At 37.7% G+C, this 21,070-nt stretch overlaps 3 protein-coding genes across 7 annotated transcripts; 2 read left to right on the top strand and 1 right to left on the bottom strand.

The window, feature by feature from the left end:
• The first annotated feature begins 437 nt into the window (after window positions 1–437).
• On the top strand, window positions 438–4,329 carry LOC112553277. The gene is made up of 4 exons (XM_025220384.1): window positions 438–661; window positions 894–986; window positions 2,518–3,302; window positions 4,127–4,329. Exons 1-3 carry the CDS (start codon window positions 571–573, stop codon window positions 3,273–3,275), a joined length of 942 nt encoding a protein of 313 aa, XP_025076169.1. The 5' UTR covers window positions 438–570; the 3' UTR covers window positions 3,276–3,302; window positions 4,127–4,329.
• Window positions 4,330–5,938: 1,609 nt separating this feature from the next.
• LOC112577052 lies at window positions 5,939–8,873 on the top strand. Of its 2 annotated transcripts, none has more exons than XM_025259961.1 (6): window positions 5,939–6,025; window positions 6,474–6,738; window positions 6,877–7,046; window positions 7,446–7,614; window positions 7,795–7,935; window positions 8,267–8,873. In XM_025259961.1, the coding sequence occupies exons 1-6, from the start codon at window positions 6,007–6,009 to the stop codon at window positions 8,316–8,318; spliced, it is 816 nt and encodes a 271-aa protein (XP_025115746.1). In that variant the 5' UTR covers window positions 5,939–6,006; the 3' UTR covers window positions 8,319–8,873. The 2 variants fall into 2 exon arrangements, with proteins under 2 accessions (XP_025115746.1, XP_025115747.1); XM_025259962.1 differs by lacking the exon at window positions 5,939–6,025 and adding an exon at window positions 6,141–6,189.
• Window positions 8,874–9,010: 137 nt separating this feature from the next.
• Window positions 9,011–20,869, bottom strand: LOC112577049 (G1/S-specific cyclin-E2-like). 4 transcript variants are annotated; one of them, XM_025259956.1, is made up of 12 exons: window positions 20,734–20,869; window positions 20,361–20,397; window positions 20,152–20,233; window positions 19,939–19,992; window positions 17,805–18,053; window positions 17,058–17,264; window positions 16,761–16,907; window positions 16,519–16,614; window positions 16,090–16,251; window positions 15,646–15,760; window positions 15,375–15,532; window positions 9,011–14,083 (listed from the first exon to the last, which is right to left on the bottom strand). In XM_025259956.1, the coding sequence occupies exons 2-12, from the start codon at window positions 20,372–20,374 to the stop codon at window positions 13,964–13,966; spliced, it is 1,404 nt and encodes a 467-aa protein (XP_025115741.1). In that variant the 5' UTR covers window positions 20,375–20,397; window positions 20,734–20,869; the 3' UTR covers window positions 9,011–13,963. The 4 variants fall into 4 exon arrangements, with proteins under 4 accessions (XP_025115741.1, XP_025115743.1, XP_025115742.1 ...); XM_025259958.1 differs by lacking the exon at window positions 19,939–19,992; XM_025259957.1 differs by lacking the exon at window positions 20,734–20,869 and having other exon boundaries at window positions 20,361–20,663.
• Window positions 20,870–21,070: the final 201 nt, after the last annotated feature.

Raw genomic sequence — 21,070 nt, 5'->3', positions numbered from 1 at the left:
ATGGTAGACTGTTTCTCAAAAAGCTGTCGTTCAGTAAAGACCATCGTCCAGAGAGGATTTCTGTCAGCTGACACCTCGGTCTATTACCGTCCCTCCATCCCCAGGACTACTAGTACAGATCGAATAAAACTACTTTGTGCTAAAAGGACAGTTCAGTTTGTTTATTTCCTAATTAAGTCCTTCAAGCTACTCTTGCCTCATCAGTCAGGGACAACACCAATGGACGCATCCATACACCAGCTGTCGTTGGTACTCGGTTTCATACACGTGGAGGGGCTGGCGGCAGTTGTCTCAGTTTACTTACTTTAATCAGAGGTCGTTCTCACTACTAGTACACGTCTGTACTTGCCGACATTCTCCATATATCGTCCACCATTGCGACTTATATCTAAATATAATTATATCATTATATCAGTTACTGAATCAAGGATGTTCATTATCAGAGTTCCTAACAACTGACATTAAAACGAAGCGTGATGTAATACAATAGTCTCACCCAAAGGTGAGAGTCTGCTGTAATTATAAAAATACCTATAATAGAAGCAATTACATGAAGTGACAGCGGCAAAGATGTATAAAAGGCCTACTAGTCCATTTGTATTTTCTTCTCTTCTCGAGGTCCGGACTGGACACGACAATCGAACACCTGTCACCAGAACAGGTAAAAACTGTCTTACCACCACTAGCACCTTGATTAAGTCGAAGATTGCCTACTAAATCATAGAAATGTACCATGCACTTTTCTCACTTGTGATTACACATCGTGCTTCGGAAACAATTGTTTTCTTCTTTTATCGATTGAAAGAAAAACAAAAATAAACTGGTTATATCTATGGTAACAAAAGTCGCTTTCAGACAAAATGTTTATGTTGTGATTGTGTCTTTTATTGCAGATTTCACCATGAAGATATTTTATATCCTTTGCGCTTGCGCAGTTGTGTCTGCCGCCCCTAACCCCGATGTTACCAAAGAACAGCTGCACGACTGTGAGTATCTAGCGGATGTAAGACGATTCTTAAGTTCACTGTTAACCCTCCAGATGTTGCGAACGTTTGACTGGTTTTGACGAAGTTGTGTGTGTGTGTGTTTGTGTGTGTGTGTGTGAAGGGTAAACATCCAAGACATAAGAAAGTTGTTAACATATTGACCAATAAGTTACCGATACACTTCGATGCCAATGCACTTCGACACTTTAATGCGCACAGACCCTAAAAGCCTTTGTCCACCTCAACCTTCTCCTTCACACACACGAAGATAGAAATACAAGGAGAGATATAAAGGTGGGGAAATAAAGAGCACTCTCTGTTGGACGGTCTGTTCAACCAAGCAGTAGCCACAAGACTGTTAGCAGTTTCTGCTCATGCCTCTACTGAAGAAAGTAAACCTGAGGAAGTCCCAGAACCATCGAACTATAAGCCTGATTAGTCATCCAGGTAAGGCTAGTCGAAGATGACACAGAACTGTCTCACACCTTCGGCAGAGGAGCAGGAGGCCCGCAAGAGATCTGCTGAACAAAGTTTCAACAGCTTAGTTCTCACTAGAAAGCACTTGCTGCATGGCAAGGGTCTCTACCATAAATTTATAGACTTGAATAATGGAGTATAGAACTAGGGGCTATGGAACGTGCTGCTGACATTCAACGGAGAAGAAGACCTTGTTCATCATCATGGCGCTGTATGACAGGGTAAGCTATTTTCTACTATAGTGGGTGGTAAGGTATGACTTCTGGCAATAGTGCTGCTTAACATCTACCTGGGGATATCATTCTTGGTCACACTTCATGACCATCACTGAGCTTCACTGCCAAATTGACCGCCAATGAATACGGGATGTGGATGAGCACGGACAGGGTTCAGTCATTGTAAACACCAACCAGATGTAGCATAGAGGACATCGGGATAAACAGGGTACAGCAGTACGAGGTGGGGGCCTTCAGATACCTGGGCGCCACCATTTCAAACAAACGTCTCAGGAGGACATCAACAACAGCGGCGATGTCCAGGCTCAACAAAATTTGGGAAAGGCAAAATGTAAGCTTCCGGACCAAATTCAGGCTTTACAAGTCTCTCGTTGAATTATCAGCTGTACAGCTGCCAGAGATGGACCTGCTCATGGAATCGGAGGGACGGAGCCAAGGCGTTTGGATTGACGTTCTTTAAGAGGCTCTTCCGGACCTCCTATAGAGAGCAACAAATAAACGACTTCGCTTGCAGAATAGTCACCTGTCCAATGAGTCCCCAGAATCGTCTTCTCGCTGCCGTCAACGATGCTACAGTCCTTGAATAACACGTTGAAGGTGGTTGAAGAAATGTTGGTTGACTAACGTGAAGGAGTGGACAGAACAGAGCACCTTCTCACACGGGTACCTCGCTGTTTTGAGTTCACCTTTCCTATGTCTGTCCTAGCTGTGGCAGATCAGTAATAGAATAAGAAGAAAATCTATCTATATCTATCTATCTATCTATTTATCTATCTATGTATTGTACGGCTAAACATGTAACCGTCAATCATTTGCAGATCCAGTAGTGAGGCTTTTGTTGGCGAAGCAGACTGGTCCGCATCATGTAGAGAAACGTTTGTTTGGTGATGTATTTGAAGTTGTTAGTTCAGCTGTTGAAGATGCTGGTTCTGCAGTCGGTCAGGCTGCTACGTCAACAGCCGACGCGGTCGGTAATGCAGCTAATGATGTTGCAGGTGACGTAGAGTCAGTGGCCAATGATGTTAGTAAAGCTGTTGTAGGTGGCGTAGAGTCAGTGGGCAATGATCTTGTTGATGGAGCTAAAGATGTTGTAGGTGGCGTAGAGTCAGGAGTCAAAAATCTTGGTAAAGCAGGTGAATCAGTTGTAGGTGGTTTCGGGGGATCTGTCGAAAATGTTGGTCAAGCGGTTACTTCTGACAGCCTGGAAGAAGCCCTTCAGAACCTCGGTGAGGCGGCGGAATCTGCTGCAGGAGGTGTTGAGGACGGAGCCGGACATTTCGCCGAAGCAGTTGAAGACGCAGAGGGTGTTGCGTTAAGAATGCAAAACTTCACTAAAGCAGGAAAATATTTGGTTGGAGGTGCGACTTCAGTGTGTCGCTACCTGGTTCAGAAAGCACGGGCCGGTCTGAAAGAAGTTGTAAATGAAGTGAAGGATTCCGCTCCATCAGTTCCAATCGAAGGCAAAGCAGCAGCTTTGGCAGAAAAACATATGGAGAAGCTCATAGCATCGGGAGCCCTGGGTCAGACCACTGTAAAAAGGTGTCGAGCAGTCCTACTAACATTCGTGACAGGCTAAGCGAAGGACTGAAGCTGTGCTAAACAGGTTTGTATTTAATGGCTTTGGATAAGAAAGTAAAACTGAGGTATGTCAGAGCGCTTTATATTCCGTATAACGTAAATAATGATGATAGTTTACAGTTTACACTCATAGTTGACACTCTCTTGATAAACAATCCCATGAACACATCGCGTGAGTGAAAAGCATATGCTACACACACACACACAAGCGAACACATATGCACACAAATAATAAAGAATTATTTATAGGTTTTGCTTAAAACGTTTATCTAGAGCTAGCTTAAGAATGTCTAATGATTACTGGTTACTAATAAATCAGCAAAGAAAATAAAAACAAATGTGTTTAGATACAGATGTTACAATGAAGAAAAAAAAAACCCGCAATCATTCAGCTACTTTGCTCAAAAGCATTTAGGAGGAGGATGACGTTGACTTTTAACAAAGTTGATCATCTTTTTATGCATTTTTTTAAAGGAGCTTGGTTTGCTTTCAAATATTGCATTTTTCTATAGAAAAGCTGTTTAAAGGAGAAAAAATTATCTGCGTAGAAATGTGTAGTTTTATTTCACACTAAACTTTGACTCCTACAAAAAGCTAATAGAAGTCGACTTACTGTTGTATACAAAAGCTAGAGACTCGAGCCTTTTACCTGTCCTCGTTTTTGTAGAAAATATTTAGCTTATGCCCTTAGCCAAAATATACAACTGCAAAATTGAGATTTAAGACTTGACACGTTTTTTAGTCATTAGGTAAAAATTTTAATCCGCTTTAATAATTTTTGATTTTATTTTACACTAGCAGTGAAGTTAATATTGAAAATTCATTTAATATATTTGAGTTCTTTCGCAGGTTGCAGTCAGTCCAATCTTCATATAACTGCTGATGACGAGAGACAGTCCGGATTTCTCCTCACATTAAAAGTTTCTCCCCAAGTTTCTAAAGACCCAAAGTGCTACTCGTAGTCACTTTTTCTTTAAACTCGGAACTTTTGATTGTTTCAATTAATTCAACTTCAAACACAGAGAAAAGAGTAAAGAATCTGAAAAAAGTGACAGCTTATAGTCTTTTCACTGTTTTGAGATTAGATTTGCATGTGTATGTGTTCCAGTCGAATATCTGAATTTATGTTTCTTTCTGACAGTCTGTCTCTAGATGTAGTTCTGTACACACACACAACTAAATACAAAACTGCAGGCATGCATGCACCGTTAACTTGGCTTTCTGTTTCACCAAGCTTATCCTACTTGAACATTTTCTGTACAGCTAATCAGTGCAGCAAATATAACTAATTTTTGAGCTGCTGTGATAAAATTTCACATGTCAATCCCACGGTTTTACTAATACAATCCTCAGTCGAACAACGCGTGAAAATATAAATGTACATGTAATATTGGAAATCCAACATTCTGGAAGAAAAATGGTCTGTCACTATTACTAAGAAAAACAAAAGATTTATTTTTACTTTATCTGCACATAATTATTGTTTTGTAATGAGCCACTGTGTAGTGGTACGAGGGATGTAGACACCCAACTTGTGTACATCTCTCCCGCTCTCGCAGTGATTATGACAATAAAATCTATTTACATTACACACGGCATAACAAATATATAGTTTGCACTCTTTCTATCATTTGCTATCTACTTGTCAAATACAGATACAGCCAAAATAGTCGATTCTCGCAGAACCAAACCTATTTTCAATATATTTTGGAAGAAACATAGAATTAGTCCAGGGGAAAGAATCGCAAAACAAAAGACTTTTTTTCTCATCAGCGTTTACCTCCCCTTTTGAAAGATGCAAAATATAAAATGAATGTCGATATCCATCAAGAATCACCGAGTCAGTAAACCTCCTCCACCCCTACCAGTGCAAACTTTGTGCTACTTTGTGCTAAATAGTTAATTATGTTTGTTTATTAACCTCGTCCCATTCAAGCCGTTCAAGTTACTTTGCATAATTAATCAGGGTTCATCTCTACAAAGTGTCCTCAGTACCCGGTATCCTACCTAATCAGTATCTTAATCAGTAAGACGCAAGTCCTCAACACATTACACACAATCCCATAAAGTGTCATATGATACAAAAATCTGACCAAAATAAAAACATCTTTAAAACAAATCTTTCTATAATAAAAGCATTCACTTAAAGGGACAAAAGTCTGGAACATATTGTGAATAAAAATATTTGCATTATTAACATCGCTTTCAAACTTGTTTTTCCTGGTAAGAATTTACTACTATAGCTCTAAACGAAAAATTACTCTGGGTTAGAGTAACCCGGGCCTAACCCTAATAATAGAAAAAAATAATAATGACGACAAATTTCTCCTTCCATTCAGCCTAACGATCTATTAACATTATTAATAATAAATGTTAACTGCTTATTTTTTCCCTTTGTAAATACTGCATGTTAACAGTATATCCAAAACAGACAATCACTTGGAACCAGTGTTACCCATCACTGAACGTCTCTACGTTTCTGATTATATTAATGAGTACACAGGCCGTTGGGCGATCAGAAGTTCCCCGCCGACGGAAATTTTACTTTCGCTGACACTATTCACATAATGCCCAGGAGCGAGGGGCTCCGAAATAAATGTTATAGCCACGAAATAAACCTGATTTGCACATAAAAGGAGACATTTGATAGTTGATGTCCCGCTGACTGGCTGCTGGCGAAACTTGAGAAAAGGCATCTTGTAACGAGAAAAAGAAACTTTGTCAGTAGGATGCGGAGTTCTCCATCTAGTATGTAACCCCTGATTTATAATTTGTACATCACTGTAAATAAGGAATAGTGTTCAGCTGTAGCTGCTAAATTCAATCTCTCTCCATATTTTTTCACAGATCTGATTTTTAGGGCGAGGACCTCTAGACGCCTGTGTTGAGGGTTTCTCTCAGTAGCGCCACAGGTTTGAACCACCTCCCTCTCCCTCATCGTCCTCTCCTGAATCCTTTGCTGTCGACTAGCCTAGACATGTTGTAGACATTGTGTAGGACAGTGTCACCAGCTTAGATTATCGTCTAATATAATGACATCGATAAATGTCAGCTGAATTCCATCTCTGTATCTTCTCTTACCATAAAAAACGATAGTCATGTAAATAATAATATATTTATATTATAAGCTCAAATAAACTATTATCTGTAAAGGTAAATAAATGTGGAGTAGTGATGTCTCTGTATCGTGATCTAGGTTACTGGTTCACCGGTTCACCAGCAATGGACATACCACTCTGCCAGCTTGTCATCCTAATGGGGTACATTCTGCATTATCGAGAGTGCAGGTCACATGACCAGCAATACTCCAGTGATTCGGTCCACCCCGTTTCATGCAGCGGGACCCTCTCGCAGCTCACTGGGCGAAAACTTATTTTTCTTAGCGACGAGAGGAAACTGTCACTGATCATAAAAGATGATGGATCGGGATCTTACGTGTGTCTCCTAATTGATGATGACAGGTACGATTTTTTCCCGTGGTATACTTATATTTTATCTCATAGAAAAAAAATCATCTTATCCTGTTTATACCGTGTTCCTCTTCTTTTCTTTATTGATAACTTCGGTATTCATTTGAAAATTTTTTCCCCAAATTTTAGCAAACTGACGGAATCGAAGACAAACGGCAGGGTGGCACAAGTCGTGTCAGCGTTGAGTTGCTCCAAAGACGAATTTATTGATGTGATCAGGCAGTGTCATGACCCGACAGGGTCACTTCAAGGCCGGGTGTATGGACATCATGTTTTAAAAAGGAGTATTGTGTATCCAGGTAAGTGGAATTTCTTGCTGTCTTTGCTTTTTATTTCTTATTTTTAAGATTTTCTCTGATTTATTTCTTTTATTCTGCTCAATTTTAGGCAAATACGTCAGCGATTATTAGGAACTATCACAGCTCACTGTTTGTTTCTGGACAATCGTCTTTCAGTCAAGCGACAATAACACGATCATCATTGAAGGATGAAATAGAAACACAATAGATGTTCTCTAAAAACGACTTCGTCAAAACAGAAAAATATGTTAATCTCAAAATCTTACTCATATCAAGTAACAGAAATATTAAGGGAAACATTATCAGCAGCAATTAAGATCAGAACGGTACTAAATAATTTCATTTACACAGGTGAGAAGTGAGAACTCAGGTTGGTGCAAATGATGTCATGTTGTGCAGATACAGTATGGTGTGGTGCTGGCAACACCGCCAAGGGAAACACGACAAAGCTGGGGAAATACCCCGACACCGATTCCTGTTGCAGAAACCATGACCTTTGCACTCCTTACATAGCAGGTCTCTCGTACGACTCAACTAGTCGTCTGTTTAATTGGTCTCCTTTCACCAGGTGGGCAACGGGTTCTCGCAAACAGATTTATAGCACATATTTATAATCAATTACTACTTATTTAAGTGACGTGATTCTTATAGAACTTCGATACTTTAAAAGGGAAGAAACATCGCTATCCTTACTGAATTATTTAAAATATTCTTCTAACATTTTTAACACATATGCCTGTGGTTCCAGACTCCATTGCCATTGTGATGTCGAGTTTAAGGCTTGCTTGAAGCGCTCAACTGACAGCATAGCTAAAACCATTGGCAACTTGTACTTCAACCTTCTGTCTTCTTATTGCTTCGACCAGGTGTCACGATGTCCTGACAACGGGTCAGTCATCTCCTTTCTGTTTGATTTCTGCCTCTAACTACAGCATGTAAATAATGTAAATGGAATCAGCATGACAAGAATCAGTTGTAGCACAACTAATATAATTTCACTATTTTTTTTTTTAAGTACCCTCTAAAGTTCATCAAAATGTCACTCAGGGGAAGGAAGAATGGGTACATTTTTAAAACAGGGATCAGAAAAGTCTAAAAACAAATAATTTATTGCATTTATTCTGAGTACAACGGATGTTCTTTTTATGAGAAAGCAAAATTGAAAAATCCAACGAAATGACAATAAGATTTATGTTGATAAGTCTTCTTTTCTTTTACAGAACATCTGCGAGCTGCATGTCATGGAAGTGGGTTTCAGCTGGACGTTTCTAATCCAATTATTATTTTCAGAAACAGTTCGTTGTTGTTACTAGTGTCGCCAGACCCAGTGCTAAGAATATTGCACCTTAGGCAAGGGATACCTGCTGCACCTGTCCTACCCACGACTTCACCCAGCGCTGAAATATCAGGCAACGATAACCTGTTCCACTATTGAAACTTTGGGTCGTACCTAAGTTTGGGGTGTAATCGAGGTTTAGTTTGACTGTTTATTTATTTATATATATATCTATATTTTTTTTTGCTGATGATTAAGCATGCCGTAAATATCAATGCAGTAGGCGAAATATCACTCTGCAGCTTTCCGTGTCTTTTGTAAGTATTCGTTCCACAATCATTTACGGCCATCCATTTGTATGTTGGGAAAAAGCCAAGTGAGAGACTATCAGACTGAATCCCTGCTTCAGCTTTAACCACTGACGAGTGCGCATGCGCTGAAGACTTATGAAATCACCTCACTACATCACTACACAGGTGATCTCTTTCATCCCCATACCTTTTCAAGTCGTGTGGAGTGAGACCTCACTTTTCAGGAAGGTGGGGGACTAGTGTGAGGATTGAAGTGCATGTTAAAAGTTTGTACAATCAACGGATACAATTTGCAAATGTTTCTTTGGCAAACGAAAGCTGGAAAAAACTGAACCCAGAACCATGTTATTACACATTCAAATAAGTAACACACCAAATAAAATAGCATTCTTTTATTCAAGACATGTTGTGATAACTGTATAATTCTGGCTATGGAAAGATGATTGAAACGTCATTATCTATGACTAAATGTTGATAGTTATGCATGTCTAACAACGGCTCATCATGGCTTGGTACTAGAAATACATGCCGCATTCAGAATATTTTGGAGAGTTTAATATGGTCCTCAAAGCAAAGATGTTGGGAGTGTAAGCAACAATTTCTTTACAGGTAAAGATCACAGTTTGACAATAATGAGGTCTGAAAGCATACTAAGAAAGTGTGAATTGATAATGTACACAAATACCATCTGTCCAACAAGTATTCACAATTTATCTTCTAGTACACCAATGCAAAATGATGGAATAAAGATTACCTTTAAACAAACCATACGCAAAAATGCAGACTCATCTTTCTTGCAAGTTTTATGCTGGCTTTTCAAGTTAGCTGCCAAGCAGGTTGACATTTGATTCAAGCTGGCACTTAACCTCAAATGGTTTTTACAAAAATGCATATATACAGCCCAACTACTCTTTCCTATAATAAAGGCACTTACAAAAGTGTTCTGTGCTTTTGCTGGTATTACTATTAGAGAACAATTCAAAGAAATCTAGAAGCACACTATGAAACCTTTAACATCCTGCATCTACTTCCAGATGCTTGAGACATGACAATGTATTACTTTAATTTTTAAAAAAATGATGCCTTTATGTCTTTGAGATGTCAGTGATGCCCTTGCATTCATGAAAAGTGATACGTTTATGGACTTCGATCATAAATACATTCATACTTCAGCTTTTATGCAATTATATGTACACTGCAAAAAAAGAACACCATTAGCAAAGATAGCATGATAAAGTTTATCAAGATGGGATTTTCTGGTTTTTAAAAAAACAACACAAAAACCAAAAAAAACCAGACCTCTGAAAGATGCTGAAGCTGAAAGACCCAGTAAATTTATTTAATCCAGCCATTATTTCCCTTCAAAATAGTTTATGGCAATCAGGCCATCCAATCCAAAAAGAAAAGTCACTGTAATATCAGTACAACTGAACCACAAAGGAAAAATGTGCACCCAACACAGAAATTTTAAGAATGGTGCAAAGGAAAACCATCCCCAATTCAATGTTAATGAAACACATGCACACCTGGTGTATTTCATTCAATCATCTCTGGCAGCAGAAACAAACTCAACCCTAATCAAGTCTTGAAATGCGTAAAAGAGTTCTTAAAACAATTTGACATTCAACTGCATAATTGATGACCTTTTTGATTTCATTAGTTCATTAGACAAATGTATTAGTAGTCATACACAAATTTCTCACAAGCATTCATTACAGTTTTTTTTCCCCCAAGTGGATAAGCAGTTTCATAGAAAAGCTGCACTTGGCTTTTAAATACAAACATGACAATAGGAACACCAGCCAGAAATATCAGACATTAATGTACCATACATGTTAAATGCAGTCTGGTACACAAAGGCATGGCAGAGGTTGAAGTTGAACACAATCTGGAATAACAAGACAAAGCAGATACCCAAACACATAATGGCCATTAAGGCACAATGCAATGTGTTCGAAATAAAAATGGTACAAGTCTTCCTAGCACAAAATGCATTGGCTACACAGCAGATACTCTGAAACACCTCATGTGGAATTGATAAAAATATTAACATTGTAGATAAGCTAAATGCCAGAACACAGAAGCACATATATTTACATATTGCTGTCTTAATACAATACGCTCAAATTAGTATGCACAAAAAAAACATTATCATTGCAAGTAATTGCACACTAATAATTTCTCTTAACTGTAGCTGTTTGATAAATTATTCACCTTTTTCTCGTACAGATGGAGCTGTGACTATTACCAGCAACCAGTTAAAGTACACAAATAAATTAATTTTAAATAATGAAACCACACAAATGATGAGATTTTATACTCACCAGAGCATTATCTAGTTGGTTATCATGGGTCTCAAGGATAGATTATGACTGATAAAAAGGCAGCATTCTGCCTATACAAACAACAAATGAATCACGAATGTCAGTCAGCAAACAAAATCTTGAGAAAGGTGAACACTGAATTTTCACAAAGTACAGGAATGCTGAAACACGGGCCTTGATCTGGTGTCTACTTACAAATATGTCAGTGTAAATTGCATGTCTGGCTTATATATATATATAAAAAAAGAAAAAAGAAAGAAAAAATTTATTATCAGACACTAAAGGAAAAACTGAAAACAAATGCAAAGCCAATTTGAAGAAAAGGAGCAAAAAATAAAAATCTGAATTTAAAAAAAAATTATCAATGGTCTAGATTCAAATGAATGAAAACACCGGTTAAGTAAAAGTCAGCAAATTGACAAAGCACGCAACCCATTCCAATTTTTAAGAAATGCTTAAGGACTAAAATATTAATCATACTTTGGGCAAGGAAAACAACTGTCACCTCCAGCATGACATCACTGAATCCAACAAAAGAACTCTTAAAATGTTCGGGGCCTGTCAATAATCATTGATTTCAAGTGTGGAAAGTTTTTAAATGGCCTTAAAGAAATTAAGCTAGAGTTGTTACCCAAGTAATATGAAGTGGACTAAAAAACACTTGTGATGTCTTTGATATCCACATAGGTTGTAGCCAGAGAAGTTGACCCATTTCTGAAGCAAATTACATGTTAATAATTGTAGGGATGATAAAGAAGCAAAAACACTTCCATAAGTGAATTTCTCTGGCACAGCAGTCTAGGAATTCTTGTCGAAATGTCTTGGTCACAGAGTTGGCTGCCGACAATGGCAAGTTTGTGAAGTCAGGAATGACACGAATTAGAAAATTTCTGTCTCCTTACATAAAAGACGCTCAACATATGACCGTGGCAAAATATTGTCCCACATTAAATACTGTCTGATTTTGCATCTGGCCAAAAGTGCTCCTGTCTTTCCCTTGCAAATATTTGACAAATGTCTTTGTGTTTAAGTTGGCACATCTGCCTCACAGCATTCAAGCTGTTTGATGTTGCAAAACATTTTTACTGAAAGGCATATTAAGCTGTCACTTAAAGCAACATCATTTCCAATAGTATTTCTCATCAGAAATTTCTTTCTTTGCCAACTTGATCATCCAGCTTTACAGAAACTATAGCTGCAGAAAGCTTTTAAATCTAATCACTTTTTAAAAAAGGAAATAATTTCCAAACTTTTATTGGTCATTTAGTGTAAAGATCCATTATTACCCATCAAAAAAAGAGAAAAAAAAAAAGCCATTATAAGCGCTTACCTCAAATGATTCTAGGAGTATGTGTGGAAAGGGGATGCACTTGAAATTGTCCAGAACCAACAGTTTCGTTGTGGGACTAACTTTTACCAAGTATTTGATTTTTACAGTATTTGAATTTAGTTGGATTGTATTATCCTCTGCAAACTTCTAGTAAACACAGCAACACACAGACTGCACAATTAAACAATCAAATTCACAAAAACTCAATTTTTCTCTGTACAGGTTCGGATCAGAAACTAAAAATAAACTGGAGCTAGAACAAAAAATTTCCCTAGAAAGGAAAAGGACTAGAAGCTACAGACCCTGTGTGTGACTTCCAGGGCAAAAAAAAAACAATCCATCTTATCCAGGCTTGCATCAGCATGCTGAAGCAAACCAAGCCATTAAATTGAAGGGAAAACACATGTAAAAGAGGCAGTGGTCTGGGCCATGACATTAAAAAAAAAAAACAAAACAAAAAATCAAGTAAAATACTACCCACCACAAATCCAGTTGTAGGAGGCAAATAGACCAGGAAAAAACAAGATAGAAAAGAAATCCAAACGTTATCACCATTATGTGAACATTAGGCAAGAAACCATAGCACAGATCACACAAACACTGCAGGTGCCCTATACTTAAAGCAAATGTTCTCCATACCACCATTTGTTATTGACATATACATGACTTTCGCCAGCACCACTCAAAAAATTCTCCCCTCTCACATTAAGTTGTATGTTACAAAAGATTAAAACAAACAAAGACTTTTTTGGGAACTTTCTTGGCAATGAGCAAAAATGTCGCCTGTACAAATAATACACAGTATTGGAACTAGATACACAAGTTAGTAACACCACACAAATAAAAAATAAAATGTGCCTCATTTCATTAATTGCTTTCTTTTTTTGCCAGATGTTCATCTCTTCCACACAACACAGTTGCTCAGTTGTATACAGTACGCGAAATTGTCAATGAAAGCACCTGAATTAAGGTATATAAACAGTAAGTTAAAATTATTATCAGAATTCACCTTACAATTACAGATTCCAGCTGCCGCAGGAACATCACTTTTTTAAAAAGTGCTAGGCATTCACGTAAAGGATATACTGCTCAAAAAATTTTACAGCTGCTTTCCGTGTTTTGCATAAAAATGCAGTTTGTTGATGGACAACAGAATTTTCAGAAAGAAGGCACTGCACACAATATATACCTTTTAGCCCACCATCCTAAACTTGAAGACACAACACCAAGACATCTAGACTAATCATAAAAAGTTGCAATTTATGGACAAAACGATCTGAGGACAGCAATCAAAATACAAGCATCAAAAATGAGATTACATGTATATGGTCAAGTGACCCTCTGAATTGTCTGAACATGTCTGTCAAGTGTTACAAGTTTTTCTAGTTAGGCGATGAAAGTAGCATTAAATCTGACAAGAGTTGAAACAAACATCACCTGTTGCGCAGAATGACAGTGCAGTGTCTCACAGGCTCCTTAGCTACTCCTTCCAAACCATTTGTAGTGCTGGCTAAATTGACAGTCCTTTAACCACAGTACTTGAAATATGTGTGTAAATATTTACTAGACCAGTTGTTAGCTATTTACTGCTTATTTTTGAGTGGATGACTCTTTTGAAGCCAAGAGCTTGATATCCTGGAGAGGTAAAGTTTTCCATTTTATTGCTAGAGAAACAATCATCTTTGCCTGTTACCCGAGTCATCTGTATAGGTGTTTTTCTTGTTACTGGCTGGTGGAGTAAGCGATATTGCTGAATCGCCAGCAGGACTGCGCTCTCTGATTGCCAAAACATCATCCTGAAATATAAAGTATGAAGATGAGACACAAAAAAAAAAAAAAAAAAAAAAAGAAAAAAAAGAGAGAAGGATGAGACCGATGGACTAACCCCTTTATTCCTCCCCCATGAGACTGAAAAGATGTAATGCTCTCTTCGCCACTCTTGAAAAGATTTTTCACAGCTTAAAAGACTAAACTAGTCCATGTGTAATCCATAGGTTTAGATAGGTGTCTGCACTCCCTCTCCTATGCATATGTCTCAACTAAGTGAAAAACTTATATTTGGTGTGCTCATGCACCTTATAAATCTGCCTATCAAAGACTGAATTTTGGAGTGAAAGACAGTGATATTTGGCACTCGACCACAACTTGTTATGAAAAGGCTGGTTGAGTGCTGAGAACAGATAACAGATATTTTCAGTTGTATATATATATTTTAAATGTATGGAACACTAGTTACCTGTACATTAGTCGATGTTATCTGGCTATGTGATACTTCCCAACAAAAATTCTACCTTGCTGCATTTTTATTTTGAAAACATTTACTCCCACCATTTCTTTTTTTTTTCACTCATAAAACTCTGGAATCACGACTGACAAGGAACTAATTTTGGCCATTTAGATGCAAGTGCTCACTGCTAGTGATATGAACCAATTGGATCAGGCTGTTGCATAACCAAGGCTTAAACAAAAGCCATGTGAAAGGGGGGGGGGGTAATTGGTGTTTTACGCCGTGTCAGCAGCTAAGGCTATATTACGGCAAGCAGCCAGCCCTGTAAACAGATGCCACGTGCAGAGAAAGATCAGCGTGCCTGAGACGAGAAATGAACTCAGGGCAGCCAACCTTCACTGTATTGGTGACAGGCGCTAACAGCGCTAACCGTTGCGCCACCGGACCGCTCCTGCCATGTGAGGGAAAGGTGTGAGAAATGATTTAAATTTAGCAACAAAACATACTTTTAAATAAAAACATACACGAACCTTATGCATTATCAATATATATATATATCAAAGTATCAAACTATAATATTTTCAAATTGTACTGTGTCACCTCAAAACTGCATTTCCACAAGCCACTTCTTTACCTTTGTTACAGCTACATGAGGTGCTTTAGTAGTTCTATGTTTCACTATTGTTAATATTGTCAGATTATTCATGCTGTACTGAATGCCCCTCTTATACACAACACACGAACTGATGCTTCCCCTATTTCACTGTGATGTGTCAAAGGTACATGTGACATCTCATGCATTATTAGTAAACAAAGCTCACAGGTGTTAATATATTGCTAGCTATTTCTGTGCTACTGACCAGCATCCTCAGCTTAACGGCGTGGCACTGAATTTGATGGGCATCACCAAGCTTCACATCTGGAAATGACTGCAAGACTAGAGGCTCAGCTGTCTGAAGCACAGTGGCAAATGGTGTCATCCACTCAACACACTGATGAAGGTCATGCTTGTCCACACCTGTCAAACAAAATCAGAGTTAAAGCATCATTAAACTTAAAACATGCATTATACATCTTGGTATGCCAACAAACACCATAATTTTCATGAAGTTACAATTAAATGATGCTCACCTGTGATGGTCAGCACTGTATCAAGACGAGCAGTGACATGATACAATGCAGAAGCAGCCAAAATGCTATATTTATATGCGAGGCATCCAATATCCAGCATGCTGAGATCCAGTAACTGAAACAGGATACCAGCATCATTTATAGTTTTGATACCAAGGGCTTTTCACCCTTAAGAATTTTATGAATGAAACCTAAGGTCCTTTCTACAACCCAAACCTTTGATTAGTAAGATTGAAAGCCACATTGTAGGCAGTTTTTAAAATGGTTTTGCTCAGACAAGGGAAGTCTCTTAAGCAACAAAATAAAGCAACAAATTTCAGCCATTTTGCTGAGGACGAAAGCTTTTATGTGTGTGGTTTACAAAAAGCTGTCTTATGCCATAATAAATTTAACTTAAACAGATCATTCATTTCAGACTGTTTATGTTAAGTGAAACAGACTTACCCGGCCGACATGTAAATAGTAATTCACAGAATAGCAAGGATGGCTGATATTCTGAGGTATGGTCTTCATCCTCTCGCCCTGACGTTCATGAATTTTCATTAACTGTAGGTACAATGTTAGCCAAGTGTTGACAGTCACAGGTACCAAGTCCCAATTCAATGCCTGGATAGTACAGGAAAATTGTCAATAAACTAGTTAACACAGGGGCAAAACTTGTAGACCATCAGAAGAAAATTATCTGGTTGTTATTCATCAGAAATAAAGTGGGTTCACCTTATCAAAAAAAAAAAAAAAAAAGAAAAGAAAAAGAAAAAAAAAAAAAAGCAAGTTCACAGTTACTTTTAATTTGCATCATTCTTGGTGCTTCTTTTCAGGAACCTATCGCCGTTTCAAAAAAAATAAATTAATAATCAGCAAAAGATGTCTCACCTTAAGCATGATAACCTCACACTGTTTCATATCTTCCTCAGTGCATGCCTCTGCTGTTAAAAATGCATACTCAGACATCTTGGGAGGGTAGATTTCCTGGCGACAGAGAACCGTATAGGAAAAACATTAAAAATCATCCATACACACTCATTTATGACATGTTGTATTTTTATATTACTTTTATCGAATGCTTGAAAAAGAGCTACAGTAATTATATCTTACAGCAAATGAAAAATGCTCACCTCTACTTTAGATGCTAAGAAAAGAGCTGTGATTCCAATTAGTTGAAGTTCTGATGGCTGAATATCTTCTGTCTTCATCAGATAGCGATCAATGTAGTCAACTGCCAAGTAGTATGTTTCCTTCTGAAGGGTGTGCAGCTGACACACCTTATTCACAAATGAAATAATGCTCATATAAACTTTTGTTTCAGACATCTGACAACAAGTGTTTGAAAAACAAGGATGAAATTTTGGGTTGGCGAAAAGGCTGAAAACAAGAGAATTAAAAATAATAATAATAATAAAAAAATTTCTAACCTCCATAAGCCACTCCATCAGAACGGCCCTCATGCCTGGTTGTAGTTTACTGTGGTTTTCCATAATGTGAGGACTATGTTGGTACTTATCCTCCTTTTTCAGCATTTCGGTCCACAAGATATCTTGGTCTGCCCAGTCCAGCATAGGCATTGGATTTACCTCCCTCCTCCCCAAACTTTCGGGCGAGTCGGGCGTCAAGAAATGGTTCTGCAAGTCCAAAATAAAATTCTCATTTCATTCCCTGGCTAGAGCCAAAATCCTACAAAACAAGAATTTGCAAGCCTTTCAAAGCATTCAGCAATATATCATCTTTGAAATCCAACTGTCACCCTATACAGCCAACAAAAATGGGAGAAATTCAGCAGGCAATCCCTTTCCTTTTCAGACTTCAGTGCCAGGAATTCTACGCCCCTTTCTCTAAAAACTGTCTTTTGTCTGAAGCCTTCATACACAGCCTTCTAAACCTATTTTTCAGCAAACATCTTGCATAGTTATTCCCATATCTACTGTAAACTATTCCACTCCCTCATTAGCTCTCCATCCACGCATCTGGTTCATATCTGCTATGCTATCATCTGTCTAATGAAAATTATGTTTCTTGTTATCTGTTGATTTTATCTTATGTGCAGTGCACTGAACTTCTAAATAAATGTGGGGAAAGGCACTTTACAAATTACATAAGACGGCCCACAGATTACATAAAAAGTACCTAAGTACCATTTCTTCAACCTTGTAACACATATCTACCTGGAATCGATAAATGGTATGTTGCCTAGGAGGTGTTGTCTGAATCTCTGTAATTTCCTCTTCATCAAGGGAAACATCCCCATCTTGGTCAGATTCAGATGTCTTGGATTGGAGTATTCCCCTTGTGAATGCCCCACTAGTGCGATCAGCAACAGAAAGTGTCTCACAGCAGGAAAGATCAGAAGTTCCAGCAGGTACAAGGCACGAAGATGTAATGGCTGAGTTGTGGGATATTGGCATAAACTGGTTCTAAAAATAAAATTAAGAAACCCAAAAAAATCAACATAAAGGCAGGTTTGTGTTTAACGCTGTGCCAGCAACTAGGGCTATATGATGCCAACAAAAAGTAATCTTAAGTTTAGGGACAAAACCTCCCGAGTGATATAACCATAACATTCTTTATAAAGTAAACACAAGTAAACAATATATAAAAGAGTGGGTAAAGTGTAAAAAGGAGTGGTGAAGCCCACAAAGGCCACCAACAAACCAAAAGAAAACAATTATCGGGACACAAAATTTCTTAAATCTGATAGTCCTATCCTCCTTAAAAATGTATAAACTGCTGCCAATCGGAAGGACCTGAGCAAAGAAAGCAAAGAATTTTCACGGCAAAAAAGGTAACCTTAGCATAACAAAAGGGTAATCTTAACTTATCAAGTTTAGGGGACAAAACCTCCCGAGCGATATAACCATAACATTCTTTTTCAAAAAGTCAACGCAAGAAATAATATGTCAAAGAGTAAGGAGTGGTGAAGCCCGAAAAGGCTGAAAAAAAAAAAAAAAAAAAAAGCAACAAAAGACTAAAATCTCACGAAGCTAAGTAAAATACTAATTGCAAACGAGACTCGGCAGTCGTGTGCTCAAAACAGTGGTGAGGCAAAGAATCGTCTGTTAACTTCAAAAATAAATTTGTGGATTTATAAGAGGCATGAAAAATAAATCTGTGGTAATATTTTATCAATATAAGGACTTCTAAGGGTTACAAAGAAAATGTAAGGACATGTGTGAGGAATTGTAACGACCGCCTGGCATACGCCTTATGGTGAAAATTTTCTACGTAAGGTAATGTAAGGACCCTGTTTAATTTTAAACAGACGTTTATTTTATATCATTCTTTTAAAGATATTCACACATCCTGCGGAGACAGAATCGTGCTTACTGCAGAAGTTTCCTATACAGAAAGTAGAATATGGGAGTGCAGGGTCTATAGCAGAGTAGTATGTTGTACACTTTTGAAATATTTTCACCATGGTGATGCTGACCGGCTTAAAATGAGTTGTGGAAGTTTTTGGCTAGGCCGGTTCAAGCTACAGAAGCTGAACATGCATTGCTTTAATGGGAAACCATCCAATAAATTTTTAAAATTTGAGTTGAGGAGAATTTCAACTTACGGAAGGTTGACTGTAATAGCAACACTGGAAGCTAATCTTTTCTTTGGCCTCAGTTCAGAAGTTAAAGACGGGGAAAAATGTGTTAGCTAGCAGTCCAGAGACATATATCTGTGATAAGATGCTATTGCTACTATTTAATTTCACTGTAACGTTACTGGAAATTCTTTGCATTAAAAAAATTTAAAAAGGCTATTCATTTCAACATTTCTCTTAAAAATCCTTCATCTTACAAAAAAAACCCAACACTAATATTTAAATAAAATTATTTTACAATTCTGTTTCAACCTTATGAGCACCAGTTACTCAATGCAAAATTAAATATTTCTCTTTTTACTACTATTTTTTATTATTGAATAATTTAAGAAACGTCCAAATATTGCAGTGAACAGAGGACTTTTCCAGATGAAGCTATGCGGAGTCCATAGCACAAACGACAGCCACCCGATTGGTGGAAACGTGAGCAAGGCATTTGCATTTACAAAATGGAGTCCGCTCAAGAGGAATGAATGAGAACTTTAAAAAAATATGGAAAAATATATATCGAGCGATTTAACACCCAAATATATCACCAGAAGGGCGAACCGTATGCTAATAAAGTGTTACACGGGTAATATTTATAAAAATGTAACATAAATAGCCAGAACCCAGAAATTTTAGCTCAACGAGCACGAGCTGCCTTCGTGGCGCGAAGATGCATCGATTCGCGAACAATTATTGCACAACACTATTAAAAGGCAGCATACCTGTATTCTAAACTGCTGCCTCCAACAAATTATCCTCTTTTCTCTGTGCTCGACCTGCAAAAATTAACAAATTTAACCTATAGAGTAGCCCAGACATTTTGAGCTTGAACGACTGTAACTCCCGCGACTTTTGCAACAAAGAAATAAATATGCCACATTTGTAAAGAAAACTTCAGAACAGAAAAGTCATTAAAATATTGGGGAAAAAAGTACCTCTTCCATTCTTTTCCGTTTTGGGTGCGGTTCATCGACATTATGAGATCGTCTAGCGGCAGCTTTTGACTGAAGCCGGGAACTGCAAAGTCAAACACTGGGTTTACTTCAAGTTAATGAACTCGGAAATTCCATGAAAAAAACGTGCACATTTTTTCAAATATGCATGCACAAAAGTTGAAAAGGAAGAAATTAGCATCTTATCTTACCTTCTTCTGAGCATTATGCTCGCTGGCTGACCTGTTGCTGCAAAATAAAGACGACGACTTAAAATCCATCATGGCCCCTATCCATGGTTGACTGGTTAGAATTGGAACGTGATTTCACGAGGATTTTTTTTTAACCGGAAAGATTTATAAAATAAATTAGACACTTTTAAACAGTTACTTTACAATGCTGACAATTTATATGCACCATCGTGTCAATGAATATTACAAATTACTCTTTTCTATTTCAAGCAGATGCCGAGATCACAAAGCAATGCTGCATCAATGCGAGTTTCTTTTGCTGCATCTACCGTCACATATATCAGCAGGATATGAAAACAATGTAAAGCAAATGCTACTTAGATGAAATAATGACCTCTCAAAGATATGAAATCTTCACTCTATGTATTTCATATCCCGATTTCAGAAAGTATTTGGTCAGGAGAAGTCAACGCGGTTGTGGCTGCGATCCTCTATGGTCTAGCCTCTCCCGCCAACTGCCGCGTGAGCTTCAAAGCAGGGCGAGTTATACCTGCCCCGGTTTCTCGTTCTTGAACAAAAAAAATTAACTGATCTTATTCATTTCCAAGGCTCATGTTTTTGTTCTTCTAAGGCATATATACAAATGTCATAAATTATTCATTAGAAAGTAAAATGTGATTAAAAATTGCATATCTTTGTTGTTGCTCCCTTTGGTATATGCTTATAATGCA

Source organism: Pomacea canaliculata, linkage group LG12, assembly GCF_003073045.1.
Source record: "Pomacea canaliculata isolate SZHN2017 linkage group LG12, ASM307304v1, whole genome shotgun sequence".
Classification (NCBI taxonomy): domain Eukaryota; kingdom Metazoa; phylum Mollusca; class Gastropoda; order Architaenioglossa; family Ampullariidae; genus Pomacea; species Pomacea canaliculata.
This window is presented reverse-complemented; position numbering and strand designations above follow the sequence as displayed.

Bases quoted from the DNA above. Each gene is read 5' to 3' on its own strand.
- LOC112553277 (XM_025220384.1), top strand. From the start codon at position 571: ATGTATAAAAGGCCTACTAGTCCATTTGTATTTTCTTCTCTTCTCGAG. The intron at 662-893 runs GTAAAAACTGTC...CTTTTATTGCAG, and splicing joins AACACCTGTCACCAGAACAG to ATTTCACCATGAAGATATTT. The intron at 987-2,517 runs GTGAGTATCTAG...AATCATTTGCAG, and splicing joins CAAAGAACAGCTGCACGACT to ATCCAGTAGTGAGGCTTTTG.
- LOC112577052 (XM_025259961.1), top strand. The intron at 7,615-7,794 runs GTGGGCAACGGG...CTGTGGTTCCAG, and splicing joins AATTGGTCTCCTTTCACCAG to ACTCCATTGCCATTGTGATG. The intron at 7,936-8,266 runs GTCAGTCATCTC...TTTCTTTTACAG, and splicing joins TCACGATGTCCTGACAACGG to AACATCTGCGAGCTGCATGT.
- LOC112577049 (XM_025259956.1), bottom strand. The intron at 16,252-16,518 runs GTGAGACATCTT...TGTACTATCCAG, and splicing joins GTGAGGTTATCATGCTTAAG to GCATTGAATTGGGACTTGGT. The intron at 15,533-15,645 runs GTGAGCATCATT...TTTGTTTGACAG, and splicing joins TACAGTGCTGACCATCACAG to GTGTGGACAAGCATGACCTT.